General features: G+C 43.8%; 3 protein-coding genes across 3 annotated transcripts; 1 reads left to right on the forward strand and 2 right to left on the reverse strand.

Annotated features, from left to right (window-relative positions):
• Nucleotide 1: 1 nt before the first annotated feature.
• ik (IK cytokine) lies at nucleotides 2-7,854 on the reverse strand. Its single transcript, NM_001173724.1, is given in 19 exon segments — nucleotides 2-256; nucleotides 2,221-2,255; nucleotides 2,912-3,020; nucleotides 3,197-3,285; nucleotides 3,421-3,478; nucleotides 3,609-3,692; nucleotides 3,993-4,068; nucleotides 4,181-4,392; nucleotides 4,501-4,549; nucleotides 4,664-4,775; nucleotides 4,880-5,043; nucleotides 5,144-5,190; nucleotides 5,318-5,388; nucleotides 6,040-6,154; nucleotides 6,253-6,420; nucleotides 6,558-6,617; nucleotides 6,760-6,858; nucleotides 7,104-7,170; nucleotides 7,722-7,854. Coding segments are annotated over 19 exon segments (1,674 nt in total). The 5' UTR covers nucleotides 7,753-7,854; the 3' UTR covers nucleotides 2-228.
• Nucleotides 7,855-7,881: 27 nt separating this feature from the next.
• On the forward strand, nucleotides 7,882-9,199 carry ndufa2 (NADH:ubiquinone oxidoreductase subunit A2). The gene is made up of 3 exons (XM_014129578.2): nucleotides 7,882-8,145; nucleotides 8,776-8,882; nucleotides 8,994-9,199. Exons 1-3 carry the CDS (start codon nucleotides 8,042-8,044, stop codon nucleotides 9,077-9,079), a joined length of 297 nt encoding a protein of 98 aa, XP_013985053.1. The 5' UTR covers nucleotides 7,882-8,041; the 3' UTR covers nucleotides 9,080-9,199.
• Nucleotides 9,200-20,643: 11,444 nt separating this feature from the next.
• Nucleotides 20,644-23,734, reverse strand: tcof (Treacle protein). Its single transcript, NM_001140630.2, is given in 8 exon segments — nucleotides 20,644-20,953; nucleotides 21,103-21,225; nucleotides 21,307-21,417; nucleotides 21,531-21,659; nucleotides 21,929-22,026; nucleotides 22,498-22,613; nucleotides 22,954-23,009; nucleotides 23,536-23,734. Coding segments are annotated over 8 exon segments (957 nt in total). The 5' UTR covers nucleotides 23,653-23,734; the 3' UTR covers nucleotides 20,644-20,746.
• Between the last annotated feature and the right edge of the window lie 2,395 nt (nucleotides 23,735-26,129).

The raw sequence follows: 26,129 nt of genomic DNA on the forward strand, positions 1-26,129 counted from the left end.
GTTTTTTCCGATCTTATTTATTGGATGTTGCCTAATAGAGACATTGACAGTGTGTAAAAGCTGCATAACATTGTGCTCCAATTCTCAGTCATGGTTACATTTCCATGACAAAAGATAAAGTAATCATAATACACAATCTAGTATTCCACAAAATACAAACAGGATTTTTAGCATACAATATATTGCAAGATTTTCAACATGTTCCAAATTATGCAAGATGAGAGAACATTAATACTTTGGCCTCTTCGGCTTCTCCCTGAAAAAAGGAGAAATGAATATAGAGCAGTGGGAATTTAACATTTAGCATCATATTTGACAATCTACCATTTATGTTTGAGGATATTTTAGGCAGCATCTTGCATGATGCAGTATTTCTGGAGTGGAGAGATGAGATGTTTTCCTCCTTTCGGAGTGTGAGCAGAATGTAGGTCACCACTGTACAGCACAGTGAGCGGCTCTGACAAGTCTCTCAGATACCACCGCCATCTTCCCACCACCGTCTGTCTGCTCTCAGTCCTCTCCCACCACCGTCTGTCTGCTCTCAGTCCTCTCCCACCACCGTCTGTCTGCTCTCAGTCCTCTCCCACCACCGTCTGTCTGCTCTCAGTCCTCTCCCACCACCGTCTGTCTGCTCTCAGTCCTCTCCCACCACCGTCTGTCTGCTCTCAGTCCTCTCCCACCACCGTCTGTCTGCTCTCAGTCCTCTCCCACCACCGTCTGTCTGCGCTCAGTCCTCTCCCACCACCGCCTGTCTGCGCTCAGTCCTCTCCCACCACCGCCTGTCTGCTCTCAGTCCTCTCCCACCACCGCCTGTCTGCTCTCAGTCCTCTCCCACCACCGCCTGTCTGCTCTCAGTCCTCTCCCACCACCGCCTGTCTGCTCTCAGTCCTCTCCCACCACCACCTTACCATCTGTCTGTCTGCGCTCAGTCCTCTCCCACCACCACCTTACCATCTGTCTGTCTGCGCTCAGTCCTCTCCCACCACCACCTTACCATCTGTCTGTCTGCTCTCAGTCCTCTCCCACCACCGTCTGTCTGTCTGCTCTGTCCTCTCCCACCACCGTCTGTCTGTCTGCTCTCAGTCCTCTCGCACCTTACCGTCTGTCTGTCTGCTCTCAGTCCTCTCGCACCTTACCGTCTGTCTGCTCTCAGTCCTCTCCCACCTTACCGTCTGTCTGCTCTCAGTCCTCTCCCACCTTACCGTCTGTCTGCTCTCAGTCCTCTCCCACCTTACCGTCTGTCTGCTCTCGTCCTCTCCCACCTTACCGTCTGTCTGCTCTCAGTCCTCTCCCACCTTACCGTCTGTCTGCTCTCAGTCCTCTCCCACCTTACCGTCTGTCTGCTCTCAGTCCTCTCCCACCTTACCGTCTGTCTGCTCTCAGTCCTCTCCCACCTTACCGTCTGTCTGCTCTCAGTCCTCTCCCACCTTACCGTCTGTCTGCTCTCAGTCCTCTCCCACCTTACCGTCTGTCTGCTCTCAGTCCTCTCCCACCTTACCGTCTGTCTGCGCTCAGTCCTCTCCCACCACCACCTTACCGTCTGTCTGCGCTCAGTCCTCTCCCACCACCACCGTACCGTCTGTCTGCTCTCAGTCCTCTCCCACCACCACCTTACCGTCTGTCTGTCTGCTCTCAGTCCTCTCCCACCACCACCTTACCGTCTGCTCTGTCCCTCTCCCACCACCACCTTACCGTCTGCTCTGTCCTCTCCCACCACCACCTTACCGTCTGCTCTGTCCTCTCCCACCACCACCTTACCGTCTGCTCTGTCCTCTCCCACCACCACCTTACCGTCTGCTCTCAGTCCTCTCCCACCACCACCTTACCGTCTGTCTGTCTGCTCTCAGTCCTCTCCCACCACCACCTTACCGTCTGTCTGTCTGCTCTCAGTCCTCTCCCACCACCACCTTACCGTCTGTCTGTCTGCTCTCAGTCCTCTCCCACCACCACCTTACCGTCTGTCTGTCTGCTCTCAGTCCTCTCCCACCACCACCTTACCGTCTGTCTGTCTGCTCTGTCCTCTCCCACCACCACCTTACCGTCTGCTCTGTCCTCTCCCATCACCACCTTACCGTCTGTCTGTCTGCTCTGTCCTCTCCCATCACCACCTTACCGTCTGTCTGCTCTGTCCTCTCCCATCACCACCTTACCGTCTGTCTGAGTCATGTACACTAACTGTAGGATGTCAGCTGAAAAACAGACTGATGGAAATGTACTCACCCATCTGCCTCAGCCTTCTTCCTCTTCTCAATGATCTGTGACGGACAAAACATGATTAATGAGACAATCTTTCCTGGTTTATGTCTCAGTATACCCTGATAACTGTCACAACCCTGTTAACAACAGAGCCATTAAACCGCCCACTCACAACCCTGTTAACAACAGAGCCATTAAACCGCCCACTCACAACCCTGTTAACAACAGAGCCATTAAACCGCCCACTCACAACCCTGTTAACAACAGAGCCATTAAACCGCCCACTCACAACCCTGTTAACAACAGAGCCATTAAACCGCCCACTCACAACCCTGTTAACAGAGCCATTAAACCGTCCACTCACAACCCTGTTAAAAACAGAGCCATTAAACCGCCCACTCACAACCCTGTTAACAACAGAGCCATTAAACCGCCCACTCACAACCCTGTTAACAACAGAGCCATTAAACCGCCCACTCACAACCCTGTTAACAACAGAGCCATTAAACCGCCCACTCACAACCCTGTTAACAACAGAGCCATTAAACCGCCCACTCACAACCCTGTTAACAACAGAGCCATTAAACCGCCCACTCACAACCCTGTTAACAACAGAGCCATTAAACCGCCCACTCACAACCCTGTTAACAACAGAGCCATTAAACCGCCCACTCACAACCCTGTTAACAACAGAGCCATTAAACCGCCCACTCACAGCACTGATCTTCTTCCACTGCCTGTCCAGCTCTGCCTTCTCATTGGTCTCCTTGAAGCGGCGAGTCTTCCTCCCCTCAGACATCTTGATGCCATACTGGAAAGCAGCCCTGAAAGGACGAACACAGTTTGTCTGCAATTAATATTAAATTTCTTGGCCCGATTAAAAGTCTTTCATAGAAATGGCAAGGAATCCAATGATGTTTCTATCACTGTGTCCTGTAATGAATGTATGAAACAAGGGATTCCAGGTTGGTTGTTGAGACAAAGCTCTAAGATAACATACTTTGGCAGAGCCTCCTTGTTGTTCATGTATTCACTGTATTCATCCTGAGTGTCAAAGTCCCAGCGACCCAGAGGACCCTTCTTGTTACCCTATAGAGGTCAGAGACAAAACAGAGGTCAAAAGTATGTCAACCACAACACACAACTAACTGTCACATGACTAGAAAGAATCAACCCAAAGGTCTATCTAGGAGGGGACTAAGGATTAAAAGATGAAGCACCAACCTGGTCCATCTTGGTGTAGTCCACCTCTTCATCACTGTCCACAGCCAAGTCGTCCATACTGAGAACAGAGAGAGAGAACACCCATATCACACAGGTACACCCACTACAGCAAATGACCTGGTATATTAAGTCCAGTGTTCACCCTACTTAAGTGCAGTGATGTGACATGGATGAATCGGGGGACTCACGTAGCTGGGTAACACTCAGCATAGCTGTTGGACATGCCAAAGAAGTCCCCGAGCTTCTCCTCTTTACGGCCACGCGACCCAGCAGTAGCTCGCAGTTAAGGAGGTCAGCGGACTAAACATTTCCACCTCTATCCAGTCTAAATACTGGGAATGAAGACATTTCCCCCTCTATCCAGTCTAAATACTGGGAATGAAGACATTTCCCCCTCTATCCAGTCTAAATACTGGGAATGAAGACATTTCCCCCTCTATCCAGTCTAAATACTGGGAATGAAGACATTTCCCCCTCTATCCAGTCTAAATACTGGGAATGAAGACATTGTCAAGTCTAGCTATGTAAGCCAAGATAATGTGGCTCTCTGGCCCAAACAGTGAAAAGGATATGTTTCTCCTGGCCACTGGGGAGTTGCTGCAAACTTCTCATTGATCAGCTTGATCTGGTCTTTCACTGATCCTGGACCTGTATGGTCCGAAGAGGATAGACAGGCCAGAATGTGTAGTTGGGTTGAATGGGGATCAATAATACATTTTAAAAAGAGCATATTATTTGTATGCTATGGTTGATGAATTACCTGTCTCAATCTCCATGGTATCATCATCATCTGCTCTGGGCTTCTCGAAGTAGCTGTGGCGTCTCTTTTCTTCCTCCTTGTCTCTTTCTCTCTCCCTCTCCCGCTCCCTCTCTCTGTCCCGCTCCCTCTCCTTCTCCCGGTAGCGTTCCTTCTCCTTGTCCCGGATGGCCTTGGAGGTAGATGGAGCGTAGTCCCCGATGTCATCAAAGATGCTGTTAGGATGGAGAAAGGAATGGTTTGAGTTCAATGGGAACAACTGATCTTCAAAGAAACAAAGTGATTAAATGAAAACAGCCTTTATGGAGAGCCACAACACTGACCTTGCATCTGCCTCTGGTCCTGGAACTTTCTTCTCATCAATTTTCACCCCTGTAAGAAGAAACCAATGGAAATCATTTCATTGTGAACTGTAGATAAACAAACGGATGCCATGAAAAACAGGGTAGGAATCAGTATCCAGTTGTGAACCAATCAAAGGCCAACCTCCTTTTTCCTTCTTCTTCATCTTCTTGTTGCGGGTCCCTTGTCGCAGGTAGGACAGGATCTGGGTCAGCTTGCTAATGACAATGTCGTTGGTGGTGAGAGTTGTCTGAGCCTGAAGAGAGAGAAGTTACGCATACCTCTACATAAACCATGACTGTAATAGACCATGACTGTAATAGACATTCTATGTTATTGTGGTCTGCAGTGCAGTCGGACCTCCATGGTGGGGCAGTCGGCCTTGCTGCGGATCAGTGTGGTGGGGATGTCGGTGTCTGCGTACTCATCCTCCAGGTCTACTACGTATGCCATACGGCCGGGCAGGAACAGCTCATTCCTCTCAAACTGGCGGCCCTTGAACATGATCCGGTAGATATTCCTTCCTGAGGGTGGAGCAGAGAGACCGTCAACACCACCAACCAACTGGAGTGATTTACCTTTACATGGGCTCAGATTCCAGTAGATAATATGACTATTACTTACCTAGACGTGTCTTGAACTCTATTTTCTCCTCTGGTTCAATCTCTTTCCTGGAGGAAAGAATACAGTTAATTTCTCTGGAATGAGGACACTGGAGAACTCGTTCAGGAAAAAAATGACATGTTCTATGCTATGAGAAAATGATGAAGAGTGGGGAAAATATGAATATATACATACTTGACTTCCTTTGTTACTTTTTCAATCATATCCTCCTCCTCCTTCTCCTTGCTGGTGATCTCAGCACGCACCTGCAAGTAGACAAGTATGATATCCATGTCAACTATTTCCTGTAGGTCGACAGTCCCTACTCTGCTGCAGTTGTTCCATTATATGGCACAGCAGAGGATGTTTTCTTCACCTCTGGGTGTACATTGCAGGAGTGATAGAACAGGGTGACCTACTTGGTATTTTCACTCTATTCAGGGAGGGAGGGAGCAATGACAGTGTGTCCCATTGGAACAGCCAAGGAATTCGCATCCCTTACATTCAGCATACTTCAAACCAGATATCTTCTACACTATAGATGGCATTCTATAGCTACTACATGACTGTGTTACTGATAATCTGAGCTCAAGCATCTTCGGATTCCTTAATTTTAGGTTCAAATGCTATTCTTTCCCCCGCCTTTTTCTAAAACGTGACTCAAGTTTTATTGACAGGTCCAGGTTAGACATGTAGATAGGGGAAACAGTAAGAGGGATAAAGCTCAGGAAATGAGTGGTGGAAAGGGAACCAAACCACTGCCCTTAGGGGCATATTGGTCAGGGGGCAGCAGAACTATAACTACACCAGCCCCCCGGAACTTGAAACGCTATTCTAATGGCAAAGACCAACAATCTGGACGGGCAGCTTCTGTTGTTTAATGAACCTTAGCATAATGAAAAGGACAGTAGACTGACCTTCTGCAAAAGGGCAAAATCCAACCCTTTCACCAAGTGAGTGTGTTCCATGTCACCACCCAAGAACTTAGACTCTTGGATCATCTGCCGCCTCTTCTCAGCTGCTGAATTATCCCTGTCGACACAATACATCACCATGGACATTCATACAGAACACGTCCATACACCACCACTCCCGGTGGGGAGTAGACAGTAGCATTATGGGAAACTCACGCCTCGGCTGTGGGCCCCACTGCTCTGTAATTGGCTGTTGTGCTGATGAGCTCTGTCTCCTCGTAGTCCTTGTTGACGCCATCACGACGCTCCCGGGCACGGTCACGGTACTTCTCAGCTAGCTCCCGCTCCCTCTCCACTTCCTGCTGACGCAGCTTGGCGTAATAACTGATAGGGGTAGCAGAGGGCAAAGGTCAGCGGGTGACAGCTGAGAGACCTCAGGCAGTGTGACAACAAACATTCAGTTTAATCAAATAATAAGAGAAACAGTTATTATAGACTGCCACTCTTAATTAAAGAATCACCTTTTCTTCTTCCGTCTACGGGCTGCAGGATCATCCTCTTCGCTGTAGTCCCGGGGCATCCTGTAAAAAAGCTAATTCAGTTCTAGAAGTGTTGATTCAAAAGACTGTGTACTTGGACTTAACAATCCCCAAATCTGCCATTTTCAGTAATATATTCATGATCCAACGGACTACTCTATGGTACTGTAAATCCATCACTCACTCATGATGTCTGGAGGATTTGGAGGATGGGGGAGCTGACGAAGGCGTGGCACGAGGGGTCATCAAAAGTTTACGGAAGTCCTCATTTGTCAGCTTGGACCTGGGGGGGGGAAAAAGGTGGGGGGGATTAAGCCACACAATATGTGTAGTCTAACGTAGTCTTGGAAGACTTTCAGACCATTTGTACTCATCCAAAATGTACAGCGAAACAATCAAAACATATCTCAGACATATTCAATAAGTGTCATCACACTGGGTCCTCTGTTCTCATGACCCAAAAGTTGATGTGGTGACCAAATGTGTTGTCATGCAAATATTGTAAACTGCAGCAAAAGCCTCACTTACTGAAGTGCTGACCGGTGGTCCTCCACCTCATGCCCATCCGGAGCCAGAGGGTTGGAGAACGACTCCGCTGTAAAATACAGACGTTACTACCTGCGGACGCCATTTTTCCGGGGAGAACTGGCAACTGTGTCAATTGGTCCGCGCTTCACTTCGACTGCATCGAATGAGGTTAACTTGTACTAAATAATTAATACGTGGTTGATGCCACTGCAGTAAAACCCCAATTAGCTAAGAGTTCACGAATGGCTATCAAAATAGACATGTTGAGCAGATATACATATAAAATGGGGTAATTGAGAGGTTACTTTTTCTTTGCAAGATGGCCAAACAGTGGCTACTCAGGCTATTTAACAGTAGCTAGTTAGTTAGCAAGCTATGATGGGTAGGTAGCTAACAAACACCCCTAGTTAGTTAGTTACGGTTGTCTTTTGAGTCTGGAAATATGAATCCATATAGCTATATACATTGCTAATGCAACATGTAAACGTAATATTCAGTAACGTTAGCTGCACAAATGGGGAAAGTTATCAGTAGTAACGTTAGCTAACATTAGCTATCTTTGTTAGTTGGCTAGCTAGCTGACGTTAGCTCACACAATGCCAAATAAATTCAACTTACTCTCTCGTTCTCCTCGTTCTCGTTCCGGCATGTTGAAAGAAGTTGGTCTCACTCAAGTAAAACAAAAAGTTTGTGATCAACTATTGCTAGATTTATAATCCTAGCTATGTTGTTGATGGTGATGTGTGCTGCTCTGAAAACGGAAATGACAGTCAACATTCGATTGGTATGGTCTTGATTTGCGGCGCAAACGTTACGTCAACCTTAAACGTGGAATGTAATTGGGTGAATTCTCGAATTTACAAAGCTTCTTGAATGTGATTTGTTGATATGGAGAGTGGGTGGGTTCAGGAACATTCATCTAAAGCTGGTGAACCATCATGGCCGCTTCTGTAGTAAGAGGTATTGGCTCTAACCTTGCTAAAAACCTTCGAGAGATTCGTCTACATTTGTGCCAGACATCGCCTGCGAGTCAAGGAGCAAGGTAATTTTTTTTTATTTGACAACAGTCATATTTTCATGAAATCGAAATAGTTAGCTACTTTGTATTCGCTAGCGGTCACAAAGCTGTCCTCATAGCTAGCACAATCTACTGCCAGACGCCTAGTGGATGGATACCCGCATTTCTCTCGGCAATTCTGCCGGTTTTGATTAGCAGAATTGACTTTTCGTAGCAGGGTAGGGGAACTTACGCAGCAGGTTATGATAATTAAATAACGTTAGGGAAAGCGTTAGGGTTAGCTAAAATGCTAAACTTGTCCCCGACTCGAAAATACAGTATCTTGTTGAAACCAGTTCTGCCCTGAAAACATTCTTGTTTCCACTAATTCGATTCTGCCTGCCAGACATGTAACATGTAAACATACAGTAGTTAACGAACAATCGCAATTTAATATAGAATAAACTCATCTGAAATAATTTGTAGATCACGCATATTTATCTAACTACAGCTCTACAACATCGTTTCTATTATGTCTTAAAATTCCACATTTACTAATAAGATAAATAGTGAACCCATGTTTATTAGCTAGCTATTTCAGTCTTATGAACTCGTATAGTAAAAAATATTGTAAAAGTTATTTCACTTGATTATTTATTATTCCATGTTCTCCAGGGATTTTGTGGAACAGCACTATGTGGAACTAAAGAAGGCAAACCCCACATTCCCCATCCTCATCAGGGAGTGCTCAGGTGTTCAGCCTAAGCTTTGGGCAAGATCTGGTGAGAACATTGTTTCAGTAGCTAGGCGACTCACATCTGTCACCACTGAATGTCAAATGCAATGTTTATGGCCATGCATTCATTTGGTTCTTTCATGTACCTGTATTGCAGATTTTGGTAAGGAGAGCAGTGTGGCCCTTGACAACATGAATGCTGACCAAGTGGCTAAGGTGCTGGAGACAGTTGTGACATCATAAGCATGACCAACTCCGCTCCCCGAGGACACCTTTCCAACTGAGATGGAGTGTGGATTGTAAAGGACTTGTATCACATAAACCTCTATTTCTGTTCTAATAAATCTGAGTACTAACTTGTGACATGCTGCTGCATTGATATGTTTGCTAATTGTTTGTGTTCATATGAACTACATTCCATTCATAGGCATGTGCATATATTGGTAAGTCTATTGTTAAAAACAAAACTACTGTCAAACTCACAGAAGGCTCACTGTTCAATGTTCCCAATTATGGTCTGAGAGAATTGACCAGACAGTCAGCATTTGACTGAAAGATACACAAGTGGCTGGCAACAATATGATTTTATATTCATGCTATAGAAATTCACACTTTCATAATAAGCTTTTATGAATAAAGAAACCAGATTAAGAGATTAAACCATTTTTATTGATAACGATGAACAATCAGAAATGACAAATGGAAGAAAAGTTTGTTTTCACAAGAATGTGACAGAAATACTGGTTTGTAAACATGGGAGTTCAGCAAATTCTCTGAGTCAGTCAGATCAGCTATCTCCTCTGGTCCCCCAGAACCTTCCTCTGCATAGGTGTATGGGTCTAAAATAAGTGCTAAACCACAAGGCTATGGGCTCAGCAATAGGATTTGTGAGGTGCATAGTACAGTATTTGGAGTGACATTTGCTACAAGTGTTCCCCATTTTGAGTCCTAACAATCCCTTACCTTACACACAATTATGTGGAAGTGTTCACAGCTTAAAGAACAGAAATTAAAACCCACAACATGCAAGAGTACTACACCCTACAACATTATCTAGACAGCAACGCTAGACCAAGGTTATATTAATGCCCAACGATTGTTTTATCATTAGTTAAGACTTGGCAAATACACTGAAGATGGGTTTACGTTCCATCAGGCTGTGCAAATGTGTTAGTTTCTGTGTCCAGTTTATTCAACACTTCAAATAGAATGGTATGAGTATTTAGCCTTTTTCATGTCAATACATGCCTGGTTTAGCAAGCTTATAGAATATATGGTTAAAACATAGATTGTGTTGTTAGTAACACAATACAGATGTTCCCCTAAAATACATGTGTAGAACCTTAAGTACATGTACAGGCTAGAACTCCAGTTTCCACTTCTTTTGGTTGAAACCTCAGGCACCAGTGTGATCGAGGTGGTCTTCTGATTGACGTCAGCAGCTCCACTTCATTCCCTGGAGAAGATATCCACCATCTCCTGCAAAGTAACATTAGATTTGAGAAATTATGTAAGTCATTTTGGGCTTTGGGAAAATGACAGAATATATGATGTATATTTACCTGAAATTTCACCATTGGATTATTTCTTTTTGGAGGACTTCTTTTTCTAAAGAAAAAAGGAAATATCAGTGCTATTATAACTATTTTATGCATCCAAATAACACTATTTACATAATTCATCATGTTCTATTGATATGCACCTATGCCCCAGATAGTGTTTCTGTCCCATACCTTAGTCACTTCTGTGTTAGGCAAAGGTCCTGTTGAGGCTTTTACCGGTGTTTTCAATGCAGTTTTCATTTTCTCCTTTTTCTCTGTCAGCTTCTTTTTCTCTGTAGAACCCAATCATAATGGAAACACACAACAAATTAACTTAATACTTAGAGAAGCAACCTTTCTTGTTTGTCCCGTACTGCACTTACTCTTTTTGTTTTTTGGGGTCTCTGGTGTAAGGCTCGGTTCAGGAGTTGAGATTGCAGAGTCTTTCACAGTGTTTTCAGCTTTAGCAGCCTTCTTCTTTCTTTTCTTTATTTCAATGCCTGGAGTTGTATTTTCCTTCACAGCGCTCCCTTTCTCTGCGACTTTCTTCTTCTTCTTTTTGAGAGTCTCTAGCTCTTCCGGCTCAGGGGTGGGAGGAAGAGGCCTCTTAGCAGCTGTGGTCTTTGGAGTTTCCTTGGTCTGGTTGTTGGTTGGTGGTGTCAGGGTGGATGCTGTGTTTTTCTTGCTCTTTTTTATTTTTTTATTTTTTGGGACGAAGTCTGTTTTTTCGTTCTCTTCCGGTGACTCCCTCTCGGCCTTCGCCCCTCTTCTTTTCTTCACCCTCTTTCTTTTCCTTTTCTTGAGGGACTTTGCTGACAGAACAAGAGTGGTGGAGCCAGACTCTGAAGCCAGGGTGGTATCCACCTTGGAATCGTCTGTAAAACGGAGAAAATCAATGTAACAGAAATGTTGACTATAGATGATGGTTACAGGTTACATTCAGTTATTTAGCAGGTAATACAAGGCAACCCCTAGCCCTACCCTTTGCCTAGTAGTGGCTAAGGGTTGTTTATGGTCCAGGTCTAATGATCATTAGCTTTCTCTTGTGCCTCTTTCTCTCAGGGCTCTCCAACCCTGTTCCTGGAGATCTACCCTCCTGTAGGTTTTAACTCCAACCCTGTTCCTGGAGATCTACCATCCAGTAGGTTTTAACTCCAACCCTGTTCCTGGAGATCTACCCTCCTGTAGGTTTTAACTCCAACCCTGTTCCTGGAGAGCTAACATCCTGTAGGTTTTAACTTCAACCCCAGTTGTTACTAACCTGATTCAGCTTATCAACCAGCTAATTATTAGAATCAGGTGTGCTACATTAGGGTTGGAGTTAAAACCTACAGGACAGTAGCTTTCCAGGAACAGGGTTGAAGTTAACCTACAGGACGGTATCTCTCTGGAAACAGGGTTACAGAGCTCTGGATAGTGTACCTGATGGAGTCAGCTCCAACCACTTGGTGTCCAGACTGGACGCATCACCATGCTCCTCTACTGCAGGCTGCCCATTCTCTTCAACCTCCCCCTTCTTCTTCTTCTTCTTCTTCTTCATCTTCTTGGGAGTTGCGTCCGTTGTCTCTTTACTCCTCTTCCTCTTTGATCCAGGTGTTGGGGTATCAGTGGTTGGCTTCTCTGTGGGCGGTTCCTCTGTCTCTGTGGGGATTGTCTCAGCAACTGTCTCAATGGTCACTTTTTCAGGCTACATGGTGACGAAAAACAGAGGGGCAACAACAATAGAATATTGTTTAGATCAAAGCAAAACCTTCAATCGAAGCATTTGGTCACTTTGATTCATATCAGCCGTGCACAGGGTGTCTCACAGACACATGGTTACATCATTGATTACTTTACTTACCTCCAAGTCTTCAGATGCTGAATTGGGGATAACTGGGTCAACACACACCTTTGATTCCTCTTCTAAAGCAGTTCTGGTCTCAGCAGCTAAAGATACATTTAAAAATACATTTCATAAGACTGGTCATTTACTTGTTTGACAGTATTTTGCTTGTTGTTCTTCCTCTCAGTTATTTCATTGCAAGATGATGGTAAGTCATATCTTTTTTTATTTTATCCCAAACTTTATGAAAGCTTTATGAACAGTGTTTCTGTTTTGACTGTCCTCTCTCTGTGTTTCACTTTCGTTGAACACTCATTTTAACTTAGCTTATGTTCCTGTCCTTTGTTAATTTAGATACTGTATTATGATGTGTGGTCTGTACCTTTTCTGGCCTTAGCTATAAAGTGATCCAAGTTGTCAGTGGAGTCCACGTATGGTTCTTCTAGACCAGGTGGGGAGAAATGGCTGGTCTTACCCGTAGCAGGGGCTTCTGACGGGAGTTCAGCGGTGTCACTCTTGTCCTCTGATGTTGTAGAGGTCACTATCTGATCCTCTGTCTTGGGCTTCTCTGAAGAAGTGTCTGTCTTTAAGACCTTCTGGGGACTCTCTGGGACCTCCTCCTCCTTTGCACTCTCTGGCCCAGAGGCAGGGGGTGTGTCCACCTCAGGGACTGTCATGGAAAGGAGGAGGTCATAGATAGACACAGACACAGAACTAACCAAAATGCAACTACACCAAGCAAAATGAACAGCACCAGAAAACAACACATGACATGAGTGAGGTCTGGGCTGGTGTACCTTCAGGAGAAGATCCTTCAATATCGGTTGGATCATCACTGCTGTTGTCCTCAGCTGCTGCTTCAGTTGTAGGTATGACTGGAGCAGCTTCAACTTTCTGTCAAGGCATGAAGTGCAAATATGAATAAGGAGCCCATATGGTGTTGGTGGGAAAATGAACAATTATCAGTCCAGAAAGAATGGCCATAACATCCCTACATCACCCATACCATACATACCCGTTGGACTGTGTTCCATGACATCCCTACATCACCCATACCGTACATACCCGTTGGACTGTGTTCCATGACATCCCTACATCACCCATACAGTACATACCCGTTGGACTGTGTTCCATGACATCCCTACATCACCCATACCATACATACCCGTTGGACTGTGTTCCATAACATCCCTACATCACCCGTACCGTACATACCCGTTGGACTGTGTTCCATGACATCCCTACATCACCGTACCGTACATACCCGTTGAACTGTGTTCCATGACATCCCTACATCACCCATACCGTACACACCCGTTGGACTGTGTTGATGACATCCCTACATCACCGTACCGTACATACCTCTGCTGGACTGTGTTCCATGACATCCCTACATCACCCATACCGTATGTACCTCTGCTGGACTGTGTTCCTCTGTACCTCCCTCCTTGCCAGCAGGAGGCGTAGCCTGGGTTTGAGTGACAGCTGTTTCAGATGGTGTGGATTCTGGGTTCTGGTCACATACGTCAGATTCATAAGCACAGATAAAATACAAGGTCAATTTAATGTATGCAAGTTGAAGTTTATATAATAAATGCCATTGCCAAACATTTTCACTTTGATATGCACAGTAATTATCCGTTTAATTTAGGGCTGACCCCAATTAGTTGATTGTTCGATTGTTTGGCTGTTGGTCGACCGAGATTGTTTAGTCAAGCAGTAACAAATATATACAGTAGCAGTCAAAAGTTTGGACACACCTACTCATTCCAGGCTTTTTCTATATTTTGTACTATTTTCTACATTGTAGACAAGTAGTGAAGACATCAAAACTATGAAATAAAACATATGGAATCATGTAGTAAACAAAAGTGTCAAACAAATCAAAATATATTTTATATTTGAAATTCTTCAAAGTAGCCACCCTTTGCCTTGATGACTGCTTTGCACACTCTTTGCATTTTCTCAACCAACTGCATTTCAATTAACAAGTGTGCCTTGTTAAAAGTTCATTTGTTGAATTTCTTTCCTTCTTAATGCTTTTGAGCCAATCAGTTGTGTTGTGACAAGGGAGGGGTGGTATACAGAAGATAGCCCTATTTGGTAAAAGACCAAGTCCATATTATGGCAAGAACAGCTCAAATAAGCAAAGAGAAACGACAGGCCATCATTACTTTAAGACATGAAGGTCAGTCAATCCAGTAAATTAAGAACTTTGAAAGTTTCTTCAAGTGCAGTCGCAAAAACCATCAACGCTATGACGAAACTGTCTCTCATGAGGACCGCCACAGGAAAGGAAGACCCAGAGTTACCTCTGCTGCAGAGGATACGTTCATTCAGTTACCAGCCTCAGAAATTGCAGCCCAAATAAATGCTTCACAGAGTTCCAAGTAACAGACACATCTCAACATCAACTGTTCAGAGGAGACGGCGTGAATCAGGCCTTCATGGTCGAATTGCTGCAAAGAAACCACTACTAGATAACACCAATAAGAAGAAGAGACTTGATTTGGCCAAGAAACACTAGCTATGGACATTAGAACGGTGGAAATCTGTCCTTTGGACTAATGAGTCGAAATTAGAAATTTTTGGTTCCAACCGCCGTGTCTTTGTGAGATGCAGAGTAGGTGAACGGATGATCTCTGCATGTGTGGTTCCCACCGTGAAGCATGGAGGAGGAGGTGTGATGGTGTGGGGGTGCTTTGCTGGTGACACTGTCAGTGATTTATTTAGAATTCAAGGCACACTTAACCAGCATGGCTACCACAGCGTTCTGCAGCAATACGCCATAACATCTGGTTTGCGCTCAGTGGGACTATAATTTGTTTTTCAACAGGACAATGACCCAACACACCTTCAGGCTGTGTAAGGGCTATTTAACTAAAGAGAGTGATGGAGTGCTGCATCTGATGACCTGGCCTCCACAATCACCCGACCTTAACCCAATTGAGATGGTTTGGGATGAGTTGGACCGCAGAGTGAAGGAAAAGCCGCCAACAAGTGTTCAGCATATGTGGGAACTCCTTCAAGACTGTTGGAAAAGCATTTCAGGTGAAGCTGGTTGAGAGAATGCAACAAGTGTGCAAAGCTGTCATCAAGGCAAAGGGTGGCAACTTTGAAGAATCTAAAATATATTTTGATTTGTTAAACATTATTTTGGTTACTACATGATTCCATATGTGTTATTTCATAGTTTTGATGTCTTCACTATTATTCTTCAGTGTAAAAATAAAGAAAAACCCTTGAATGAGTAGGTGTGTCCAAACCTTTGTCTGGTACTGTATATCACCAGTAGTACATTTACCTTTAATTCCTATAATTTATAATGTACAATGTTTGTTACTTTGTTTATGGTAATTATTTTAATGCATTCAATATTATTATTCCAGTCTTCCCGTTGTCATTGTCGGAGTGGACACATAGTTAACAGAGTGCACAACCTATGCTACACTTGTGAGAAACTAGTTTTGGTTTATTTCATTTCATTTACGAGTTTTGTCAATTTAGTCATTGTCTTTTATTTGGAGCGCTCCTGTCCATGTTGAGTAAAGACGAGCACAAATAGAAGTAGGCCATAGGCTACCTGAATAATCTTCCCAGCTCTCTCCCTTTTGATAACCACTTAGCGTGAAAGCTAAAAATGTCATGCTCTGGGCCAGTTGAAACGTCATAAAATAGGCCTACCTGATTACTTCTTATCAGTGTTTGACTTGGACTGAAATATGTGCCGGTACTCATTTTGGGTGCTGGTACTGGTTATATTTAGGTGCAGGAGCTCCACAATACTTTTGAGCTAATATTCTGTAAGAGGAACAGGAGCTCAAGCAGTAGAACATTTGAGGTGCTGGTACTCCGCTCCGGTGAGCTCCTGCCCAAGTCAACCACTGCTTCTTATCCCTGGTGAAAATAGCCTCCAGCTGTGTCTGTCCTGAGCTCACTGGAGCTGGGAAACTCTGAGGGCCCAGACTATTTTATACAGTGTTGCAAGTTGGCTAGTGCAAGCTTTAGGCTGGACCCAACTTAATAGTTGATACATTGACTCAAGTTTGTTGCAGACAGGCCATGTGTAGCCAATGTGATTTATAGGATATTTATTTTTATCAGGATACTTTCTACCTGCAAGCTGCAGTTTTTATTTGTTGGCTTTATGTAGACACATTTTACATAGTTGGCAAAGGCAATAGAAGTTACTTTTTAGGTTTGTATCATTTTCATTTAGATTTGGATAGAATTTTTATTAACCACATGACAATGATTTTCAGATATGAAGCCGTTATTATAAATTAAATTAAACTGTTTCACGAAAATGTGCATATGAAAACCATAACTGGCACACAGATGGGTAGGATTGGTAAGATAAATTTGCATTCCACATGAAAAAGGTTTCTAACTCCTCATGTAGCCTATTACCGGCAACTTCAGGAGAGTAATGGCAGAACCTGTGAAAGCCAGCAGGAGAGGGAGGAGAATAGTGGAGTCAGGTTTTTCTCTTCTGGTTATCTAGACCTCTGGCGCCATCATAAGGTTTTTTTCATCAAACCGTAAGCTTTAAGCCTCAGATAAGCTCAATGCATGAAGTACATTTTATTAAAACACATCTATATATGGAAAAATACACCTTTTTTTTTTTATACCAGACGACTTTGGGTTGCCAAAGATTTTTTTTAGTCCGGGACAGCCCTAGATAAATTTGATGGGCTATGAGACTGACCGATGGTGTTTCTTCATCCTCACTGTCTGAGGAATCTTTGTCCTCCTGTACTGGAGTTGACGGTTTGCCTACGGAGGTAGCAGTGACCTTCTGTAGAAACAAAAACAAATAAACAGAATGTAGGTACAACTGCAGACGCCAAAACATCACCAAAAGCACATTACAACAGGTTAATAACATGTGTGACTTACTTTAGCTGGCTTGCCCTCCTCAGTGTCAGACTCATCACTGTCCGAGCTGTCGGCCTTCTTAGCTGCAGCAGGGGCCTTGGGTGTGGTTTTAGCCGGGCTGGGGGTGGGCTTGGCAGGGGCCTGCTTGGCTGGAGCCTCATCCTCACTGTTAGAGGCATCTGAGCTGTCAGTCTCCATCTTAGCAGCTGCTGCTGCTGGGGTCTTAGGAGTGGCTTTGGCCTTGCTTGGGGTTGAGGCTGGGGTGGTTTTCTGCTTGGTAGTAGATTCAGGTTTAAGAAAGTTCTAGGATTATACACCAATTTATCCTCAGTATTATCACAGGATTAACACAACACTATCAAATCATATATTTCTGGCATATGATACAGACCTTTACAGGAGCCTCCTCCTCATTGTCTGCGTCTGAGCTGTCACTGTCAGAGCTCTGTGCTTTCTTCCCTGCAGCAGGAGTCTTGGGAGCAGCTTTAGCCTGACTGGGGGTGACTACACTGGGTTTCACTGGGGCTGCTGGGCTCGCCTTGGCTGGTTTCACAGGAGCAGCTTTGGGTGTCAGTGCAGGTTTCTGGAACAAATAATTATATCAGAAATAAAACCAACTCAATATTTGTTTTTCTTATTGACAAGGGGAAGTGGTTTAATGACTATTTCTCAAGTGTGACATACCTTGACAGTAAACTCCTCTTCACTGTCTGAGGTGTCACTGTCTGAACTCTCTGCTTTACTGGGAGCTGAGGCCTTACTGGGAGCTGAGGCCTTACTGGGAGCGGCCTTACTGGGAGCTGCCTCTATGACTTTAGCAGGAGTCTGAAACACAAATCCACACAGACCAGTGTCAATAAACAACATTATAGTTGTACATTTTCAAGACATGATTCCACAGAAAAAAAGCTGTTTGCATGTTCTAATAGTGCAAATATTCTTTCACCTGTGTGAAAGGAATGTCATCTTCACTGCTGTCACTCTCTGAGCTCTCTGCTGGTTTTGAGGGAGTGATAGCTAGTTTGCTGGACTTCACTGGTTCTGGTGATTTCACTGCTACAGCCTTGACTGGAGCAGCTGCCCCCGGCTTGGTCTTAGGGAGAGAGCAGATGCAGATCTGGAGACTATCACAGAAGTAATGACTTATGGTGTTTATGGTCTACTGCACTTCCTATGTCTACATTGACCTACAGTAGATCATGTTGTACGTTGTACCGTAAAAGGGATCGAAATAGTAGGATTATTGTACAAACCTTAGGAGCCTCCTCCTCACTGTCTGAGTCTGAGCTGTCGCTATCAGAGCTCTGTGCTTTCTTCCCTGCAGCAGGAGTCTTGGGAGCAGCTTTAGCCTGACTGGGGGTGACTACACTGGGCTTCACTGGGGCTGCTGGGCTCGCCTTGGCTGGTTTCACAGGAGCAGCTTTAGCCTGACTGGGGGTGACTACACTGGGCTTCACTGGGGCTGCTGGGGGCGCCTTGGCTGGTTTCACAGGAGCAGCTTTGGGTGTCTGTGTTGATTTCTGAAACAAAAATTACATCAAGGTATTATATCAGGAATAAAACCAACTCAATATTTGTTTTTATTAGTGACAAGGAGAAATGGTTTAATTACTATTTCTCAGGTGTGACTTACCTTTACAGTTAACTCCTCCTCAGTGTCTGAGTCAGAGCTGTCGCTATCAGAGCTCTGTGCTTTCTTCCCTGCAGCAGGAGTCTTGGGAGCAGCTTTAGCCTGACTGGGGGTGACTACACTGGGCTTCACTGGGGCTGCTGGGGGCGCCTTGGCTGGTTTCACAGGAGCAGCTTTGGGTGTCTGTGTTGATTTCTGAAACAAAAAATTATATCAAGGTATTATATCAGGAATAAAACCAACTCAATATTTGTTTTTATTAGTGACAAGAAATGGTTTAATTACTATACTGAACAAAAATATGAACGCAACATGCAACAATTTCAAAGATTTTACTGAGTTACACTTCATAAAAGGAAATCCATCAATTGAAATAAATTGATTAAGCCCTAATCTATGGATTTAACATGACTGGGCAGTGGTGCAGCCATGGGTGGGCCTTGGAGGGCATAGGCCAATCCACTTGGCAGCCAGGCCCACCCACTGGGGAGCTAGGCCCAGCCAATCAGAATTTGTTTTTCCACACAAAAGGGCTTTTACAGACAGAAATACTCCTCAGCATCCCACCCTCCTCAGACCATCCGGCAGGTGAAGAAGCCGGTTGTGGAGGTCCTGGGCTGGCGTGGTTACTCATGGTCTGCCGCTGTGAGGCAGGTTGGATGTACTGCCAAATTCTCCAAAATGACGTTGGAGGCAGCTTATGGTAGAGAAATTAACATACAATTCTCTGGCAACAGCCCTGTTGAACATTCCTGCAATCAGCATACCAATTGCACGCTCCCTCAAAACTTGAGACGTGTGGCATTGTTTTGTGTGACAAAACTGCACATTTTATAGTGGCCTTTTATTGTCACCAGCACAAGGTGCACCTGTGTAATAATCATGCTGTTTATTCAGCATCTTCTTGATATGCCACACCAGTTAGGTGGGTGGATTATCCTGGCTGGCAAAGGAGAAACGCTCACTAACAGGGATGTAAACAAATTTGTGCACAAAATTAGAGAGAAATAAGCTTTTAGTGCGTACGGAACATTTCTGGGATCTTTTATTTCAGCTCATGAAACATGGGACCAACACTTTGCATGTTGCATTTATATTTTTGTTCAGTGTATTTCTCAGGTATGACTTACCTTTATAAATAACTCATCTTCACTGTCTGAGTCGGAGCTGTCGCTATCAGAGCTCTGTGCTTTCTTCCCTGCAGCAGGAGTCTTGGGAGCAGCTTTAGCCTGACTGGGGGTGACTACACTGGGTTTCACTGGGGCTGCTGGGGACGCCTTGGCTGGTTTCACAGGAGCAGCTTTGGGTGTCTGTGTTGATTTCTGAAACAAAAAATGATATCAAGCTCTTCAAGCAAATGAACTTGCTATAGGACAGGGTAGCATGATATTAGTCAGTTGTGACCTACAATTACAGGAGCCTCCTCCTCAGTGTCATCACTGTCACTGTCTGAGCTGTTTGTTGGTTTTTTAATAGGGGTGGATTTCACTGCTTCTGCCTTGACCAGAGTTGCAGCCACAGGCTTGGCTTTGGGGGTTGCCACAGGTTTCTGGAACAGAGACAAATGAAACATGGCATGAGAACCATGTTTCCTGGTCGGTGTCACAGACAGTCACTCGAAGCTGAGTGCCACTATAGAGCTTGTCAGGCTAGAGCCAAGGGGATTGACCCTGTCCAAACAGAGTTACAGGACCATGGATCACTGCTTCAGCACAAAGACAGAGGAGCAGTACAGCCCTGCCAAATACAAACTGTCCATGGGGGTGTTAGCTGTGAATTTAGAGGACTATAATAATATCTATGCCAATGTCCACACACATCATTACAGTGACTGGACGACAGATATGGTTGTCTGTGTATCTCTACTGTTAAAGTTGATTCATAAAAAATACTGTACAATGGGTCAAAGGAAGTTCAGGAAGTCACCAATCATTGTGCGCCAAGTTTTTTTATTATTATATGACTGTCCAGCTTGTATGTTATAGAATATATTTCAGACACAAGCTTAAATTTGTGTGAGAGCATTACTGTAGTCAGGTATCATTAGGATTCACCTTTTTAGGAGCCTCCTCCTCAGTGTTTGAGTCTGAGCTGTCGCTATCAGAGCTCTGTGCTTTCTTCCCTGCAGCAGGAGTCTTGGGAGCAGCTTTAGCCTGACTGGGGGTGACTACACTGGGTTTCACTGGGGCTGCTGGGGGCGCCTTGGCTGGTTTCACAGGAGCAGCTTTAGATGTTAGTTTCTAAAAACACAGAGGAGAGAAGATGGAAAGACAAATGCATGGCAGTCAGGCGTTGTTGAATAACCATGCTATTACCTAGGAGTAACCATTACCAGTCCAATAATTTAGCTGAAATTAATTTCATTTACAACGATTCATGTGTGACATACCTTGACAGTAACCTCCTCTTCACTGTCTGAGGTGTCACTGTCTGAACTCTCTGCTTTACTGGGAGCTGTAGGGGTGGCTGGAGTCTTACTGGGAGCTGAGGCCTTACTGGGAATGACAACAGTCTGAAATACACAGAGTAAACATTTCATAAATCTGAATTTCACAGAATGTAGTTATAACACAATTGTCGTAAGACCCCTCACCTGTGATGGAGGAATTTCATTCTCACTGTCTGATTCGCTGTTACTGTCTACATGTTTTGAGGGCGTGGTGGTAGGGGCAGGTGTAGAGGCCTTTGGGGTGACAGTAACTCCCTGGAAGAGAGGTAAGCATTCAGACACATGGGATAAACAGTCAATTTCATATAACGTATATACCTCATTTATCAAGAAAGCCTTTATCCTCCAAATGGAACACCATGTTTCACCTGTGTGACGGGAATCTCCTCGTTGCTATCAGAGTCACTGTCTGAGCTCTCTGCTTGTTTTAAAGCGGTGACCGCTGGTACAGGGGCTGATGTTTCCACTGTCCCGTTACTGACTGGAGTAGATGGCAACTTTGATAATGACACAGAAATTGGAATGTCAGTAGTCAGCAACTACATCAAATGGAGCTAAATACCTATAAATACTGTATTATATCTGTGTTATGATTGTTTTAAGTATCCTAGAAAAATTAAACAATGTTCAATTTGCTAATCCAAACGTATTCAAGTCCCCAAAAGGCTGTATTGTCTTGACATAAATCTCTACACCACAATATATATATATATAGCTCTGGTGCCAAGGCCCAACCCAAATCACAGCTCCTCCTCTATCTACCCACCTCATCCTGTGGGACCGGCTCCTCATTCTCTGGGGTTGCAGCCTGGGGGGTTTCTGCATCCGCAGACTGGGGTGTGTGGGGGGCAGGAGGTAGAGAATCTGAAAAACAGCTGAGTAATGAGGAATGCTGAATTTACATGGTTGATCACGTGCAGCTATGCATGCCAGATGGGGCGGTAGGTAGCCCAGCCGCTAAGGAGTTGGGCCTGTAGCTGAAGGGTGGCCAATTCGAATTCCGGGCCAGGGTGCTGAAAAAGGGGGGAATTGATCTGGCAACTAGAGGGCTGCTATGTTCACATCCTGAAAACATTCCCCTACCGTTGGGCAGCTTGACCCATGTAACTTTACCACAGTGCTTGTCTCAATTATGTGTGCCCTCTGAGAGGGAGGTTGAGAACGGAGCAGAAGACACATTTTCATTGTTCGTCGTTAACATGGACAATAAAGTTTTATTGTATCAAGTCTATCTTCTCCGTGGAACAGTTTAATGCTGTTTTTTGGTTGATTAAAGGTTTGTGAATTTGATACACTGTGAACATTATATTTAATGTAGGGCAGGAGGTAGCCTACCAATTGGTTTTGAGTCCACATCTTCCTCTTTGGTTGATGGATCGGCCTTAATCTTCTTCAGGGTGGTGGAATCCACTTCAGGCTCTTGTTTTGGATTTTGTCCGATTTCTGAGACCCTGAAAATGTGTTATAGCAGCAGTACATAACAAATGATTTACCTTAAGATGCCATAACATGTTTACATTTAAGTCATTTAGTAGATGCTCTTATCCAGAGTGTCTTACAGGAGAAACTAGGGTTAAGTGTCTTGCTCAAGGGCACATTGGCAGATTTATTTTCACCTAGTCAAGCTCAGGGTTCAAACCAGCGACCTTTCAGTTACTGGCCCAATGCTCTTAACCACTGGGCTACCTGCCGCCCAAAGGCACATAGTACATTATGTTATATAGGCACTGCATAATGACAATATGTGCCTGAGGCTAACTAAACTAATATGACATATTATACTATACTTACTTGGTCCAACTTGTGTAGATGTCATGTAAAGAGGTGATATCTTCTGGTGTTTCCATCTGTAGGTCACCAAAAGCATAAATGCATAGGGCAGAGTATTTTATATTAAATACGTCTCTATACATTCTTCAAAAAGTATTAAAGACAACTGAATACATATACAATTGCTTTAAATACATTTATTCATCTGAAAAACAAGTAGACGTAGATCATTTCGCAACAACGACCATGGTGCGCATTTCACAAAATGTACAGTGCCACCATTCATGGCCCCAACGTGTGTTCAACTGTTACATAATGTTCTACATCAGTTATGGCTGACTAAATCCAAGGTAGAGATTCAGAAAGACGCACCATGCAAAGGAAAGGTCAATTGCAAACATTATTTGCATAAATGTAGGTTTATTCAGATACAACATATTGAAAATAATTAAAGAAAATCTCACCTAATATTAAATTACACTACTTCAATCCTGGATAACCACACATATTTCAAAATGGTCAGATACACTATGTGCTAATATAGGTTTAATGAGGAGTTGAAACGAAATTTAAAAAAAAGAGTTGGCCAGTATCAAAACATACCTGAGTTGCATGTTTTTTCAGCACGTTTGCAGCCTTCTGGTAACCATTCTCCTTTAAATGCTGATAAATCAAATAAAGCAAGGCACTGTTTGATGCATTCGGGTCCTTTGAAGTCATCGTTTTAAGGTAGAACGACTAGCACAATCAAAATAATCAATTAAAGGGCTTTAATCTACTGATTAAGAGCTCTTCATCCTCACGGTCTGCAGGAATTTGCCATGTATTTACAGCGACTACGCCCCCTTCGATGTGCATGATGGGACATGTAGTGAAATGCACCTGAGTCTTTTAATTGCTCCAGCATTTCTCACTGACTTGACACTACCTTGTTGCCACTTAAAATGTGTTGTTATCATCTCACAATGATCTAACAATTCCATACATAGAGAGTCGTAACATATTATTAGCCTTATAATAGGATTATTATAAAGGCTCATGCATGCTTATAACAAGCCACAAAGCATTATACCCGCAGCGTCATCAATGATGTCAGGACCATGTGAGTGACATGTGTCCTGGGGATTCAGAACCATTGCATTTGAGAGTAAAATTCTTACAAAATGATCAGAAATACATCACACAGTACACAATACACGGGTGTGATCCCCTCTTAAATGTGTATAACAAACTTAACGTATGTTTGTGATCCACCCCGTAAAACCTTTTGGCATTTTTATGACCCACCAAATAAATACAATCCTTTTTATTTGTCCCAATCCACCTGTGGGTCTCAAACCATCGTTTGTAAACTAATGTCGCGTTCACAACAACTGGGAACTCCGAAAAGTACGAGATCAAATCATGACGTCAGTGATCTTTAGGTCGGAAAGTCGGAGCTCTAGAAAGAGGCCCAAGTCCAGAGTTGGATGACCGTTCACATCGATTTTCTCATTCGCTGCTCGTTTTTTCCGAGTTCCCAGTTGTTTTGAACGCACCAAAATCGGAAGAGATTTCCGAGTTCCGAGTTACCAGTTGTTTTGAACGTGGATCGTGGCAGAGTAACGTAGGACTGTGCCGTCATAAACGTATTTATTTGTTTTCAATTCATCAACATACCACACGATGGCATCAAACACCCTGTAACTCTCCCAAAAATTAAACTACAAAAGGCTGTGCAAATGAATATAGGAAAATATCTGAAACAGATTATTCTACCAAAATGGCATGATGTTGGGTGTCAGTTAAAGTAGGAGAGGGGCGGCAGGTAGCCTAGTGGTTAGAACGTTGGGCCAGTAACCGTAAAGTTGCTGGATCTAATCCCCGAGTTGACAAGGTAAAAATCTGTCGTTCTGCCCCTGAACAATTAACCCACTGTTCCCCGGTAGGCTGTCATTGTAAATAAGAATTTGTTCTTTACTGACTTGCCTAGTTAAATAAAATAAAATGGGTACAAGCCCAAACACACCACTGAAAATGACAGTTTCAAAAACTGAAACTGAGAAGATAATGTTACAGTAGAAAGTAGCCTGTGTTATTTATCAGTATAATATTAAATAATTGTGCTGCATTAACAAGAAACCCACACAGAAATCCATTGAGTTTGTGCTGAGGGAACCAACAAGAACAACTTGTCACACAGTACATTTTCTAATCTGATGTCATACCTGGCTCTGGTAGAGAATAGATATGGCCTAAATCACCGACAAACAAACAACAGACTCTTCCTGTTCAAACCATGGTTCATCCCAATGAGCACAAGACGTTGAAAAGATGTAGAAAAGACGTATTGTGCTCACTGGGATGGGAGTAGTATCGATATTATCGATATCGATATTATCAGGGGCGCAACTTTAGAAGTGGGGGGGACATCACTTCTTATAATTTATTTTTGTTGATCCAGTCGGATAACACTTCTAACAGCGTACCTGAGTGCTCGGAGACGTCCGCATGGTCCTAAAGCACACTACTGGCTCTCTTTTTATCACATTCCAATAAAAAAACTGTGGGGGGGGGGGGGGGGGGGGGCAAAAATAAATTTTTTGTGAAAGTTGCCCCCCTGGATATTATTGTCAATGCACCACCAATAACATACTGGCTATTTTACTTTCTGTATGAATATCATGACAAAACTGTCAGATATGCTGTAACAGATGTGTGACTTCTAATGAGTAGTTTAGGCATAAGAAATGTGATTGCTAACCACATGAGCATAGTCTTGTGATGGGACATGACACGTTTGCCTGTTGCCCTCCACTTCTAACCCTAACCCTTCCTCTGGCCTGACCACTTTAACAGTTATACTAAAAGTAGGAACATGTTCAAACATGAATTATTATTGTCAGCCATTCACTAAGAATTGTATTGGATTTCAAAGACCTTTTGACTTATTTTTGTGTTCTTATCATTATTTCATACCCATTACTACCTCATAGGTCCAGCAGAAGGGACAGGTCCGAAGTCACGTATGTGGACCAGTTTAGGAGCGACACCAGACTGGAGTAGCAGGAGATTGTGTCTGCAATGGGCCGGCAGCTCTGGAAGACCCACTTTTCATCCCGTCAACACCAGACAATGACTACAGTGACTATTCCATTGAATTAGACTTGTGAAAAGCTAACTCTACATTTTTGTAACTTAGCAGATGCTCTTATCCA

The sequence above is a fragment of the Salmo salar genome, chromosome 11, assembly GCF_965601325.2.
Source record: "Salmo salar chromosome 11, fSalSal1, whole genome shotgun sequence".
NCBI classification, from domain to species: domain Eukaryota; kingdom Metazoa; phylum Chordata; class Actinopteri; order Salmoniformes; family Salmonidae; genus Salmo; species Salmo salar.

Coding starts and splice junctions, on each gene's coding strand:
- ndufa2 (XM_014129578.2), top strand. CDS start 8,042: ATGGCCGCTTCTGTAGTAAGAGGTATTGGCTCTAACCTTGCTAAAAAC. Junction 8,146..8,775: donor CCTGCGAGTCAAGGAGCAAG/GTAATTTTTTTT, acceptor CATGTTCTCCAG/GGATTTTGTGGAACAGCACT. Junction 8,883..8,993: donor TAAGCTTTGGGCAAGATCTG/GTGAGAACATTG, acceptor CCTGTATTGCAG/ATTTTGGTAAGGAGAGCAGT.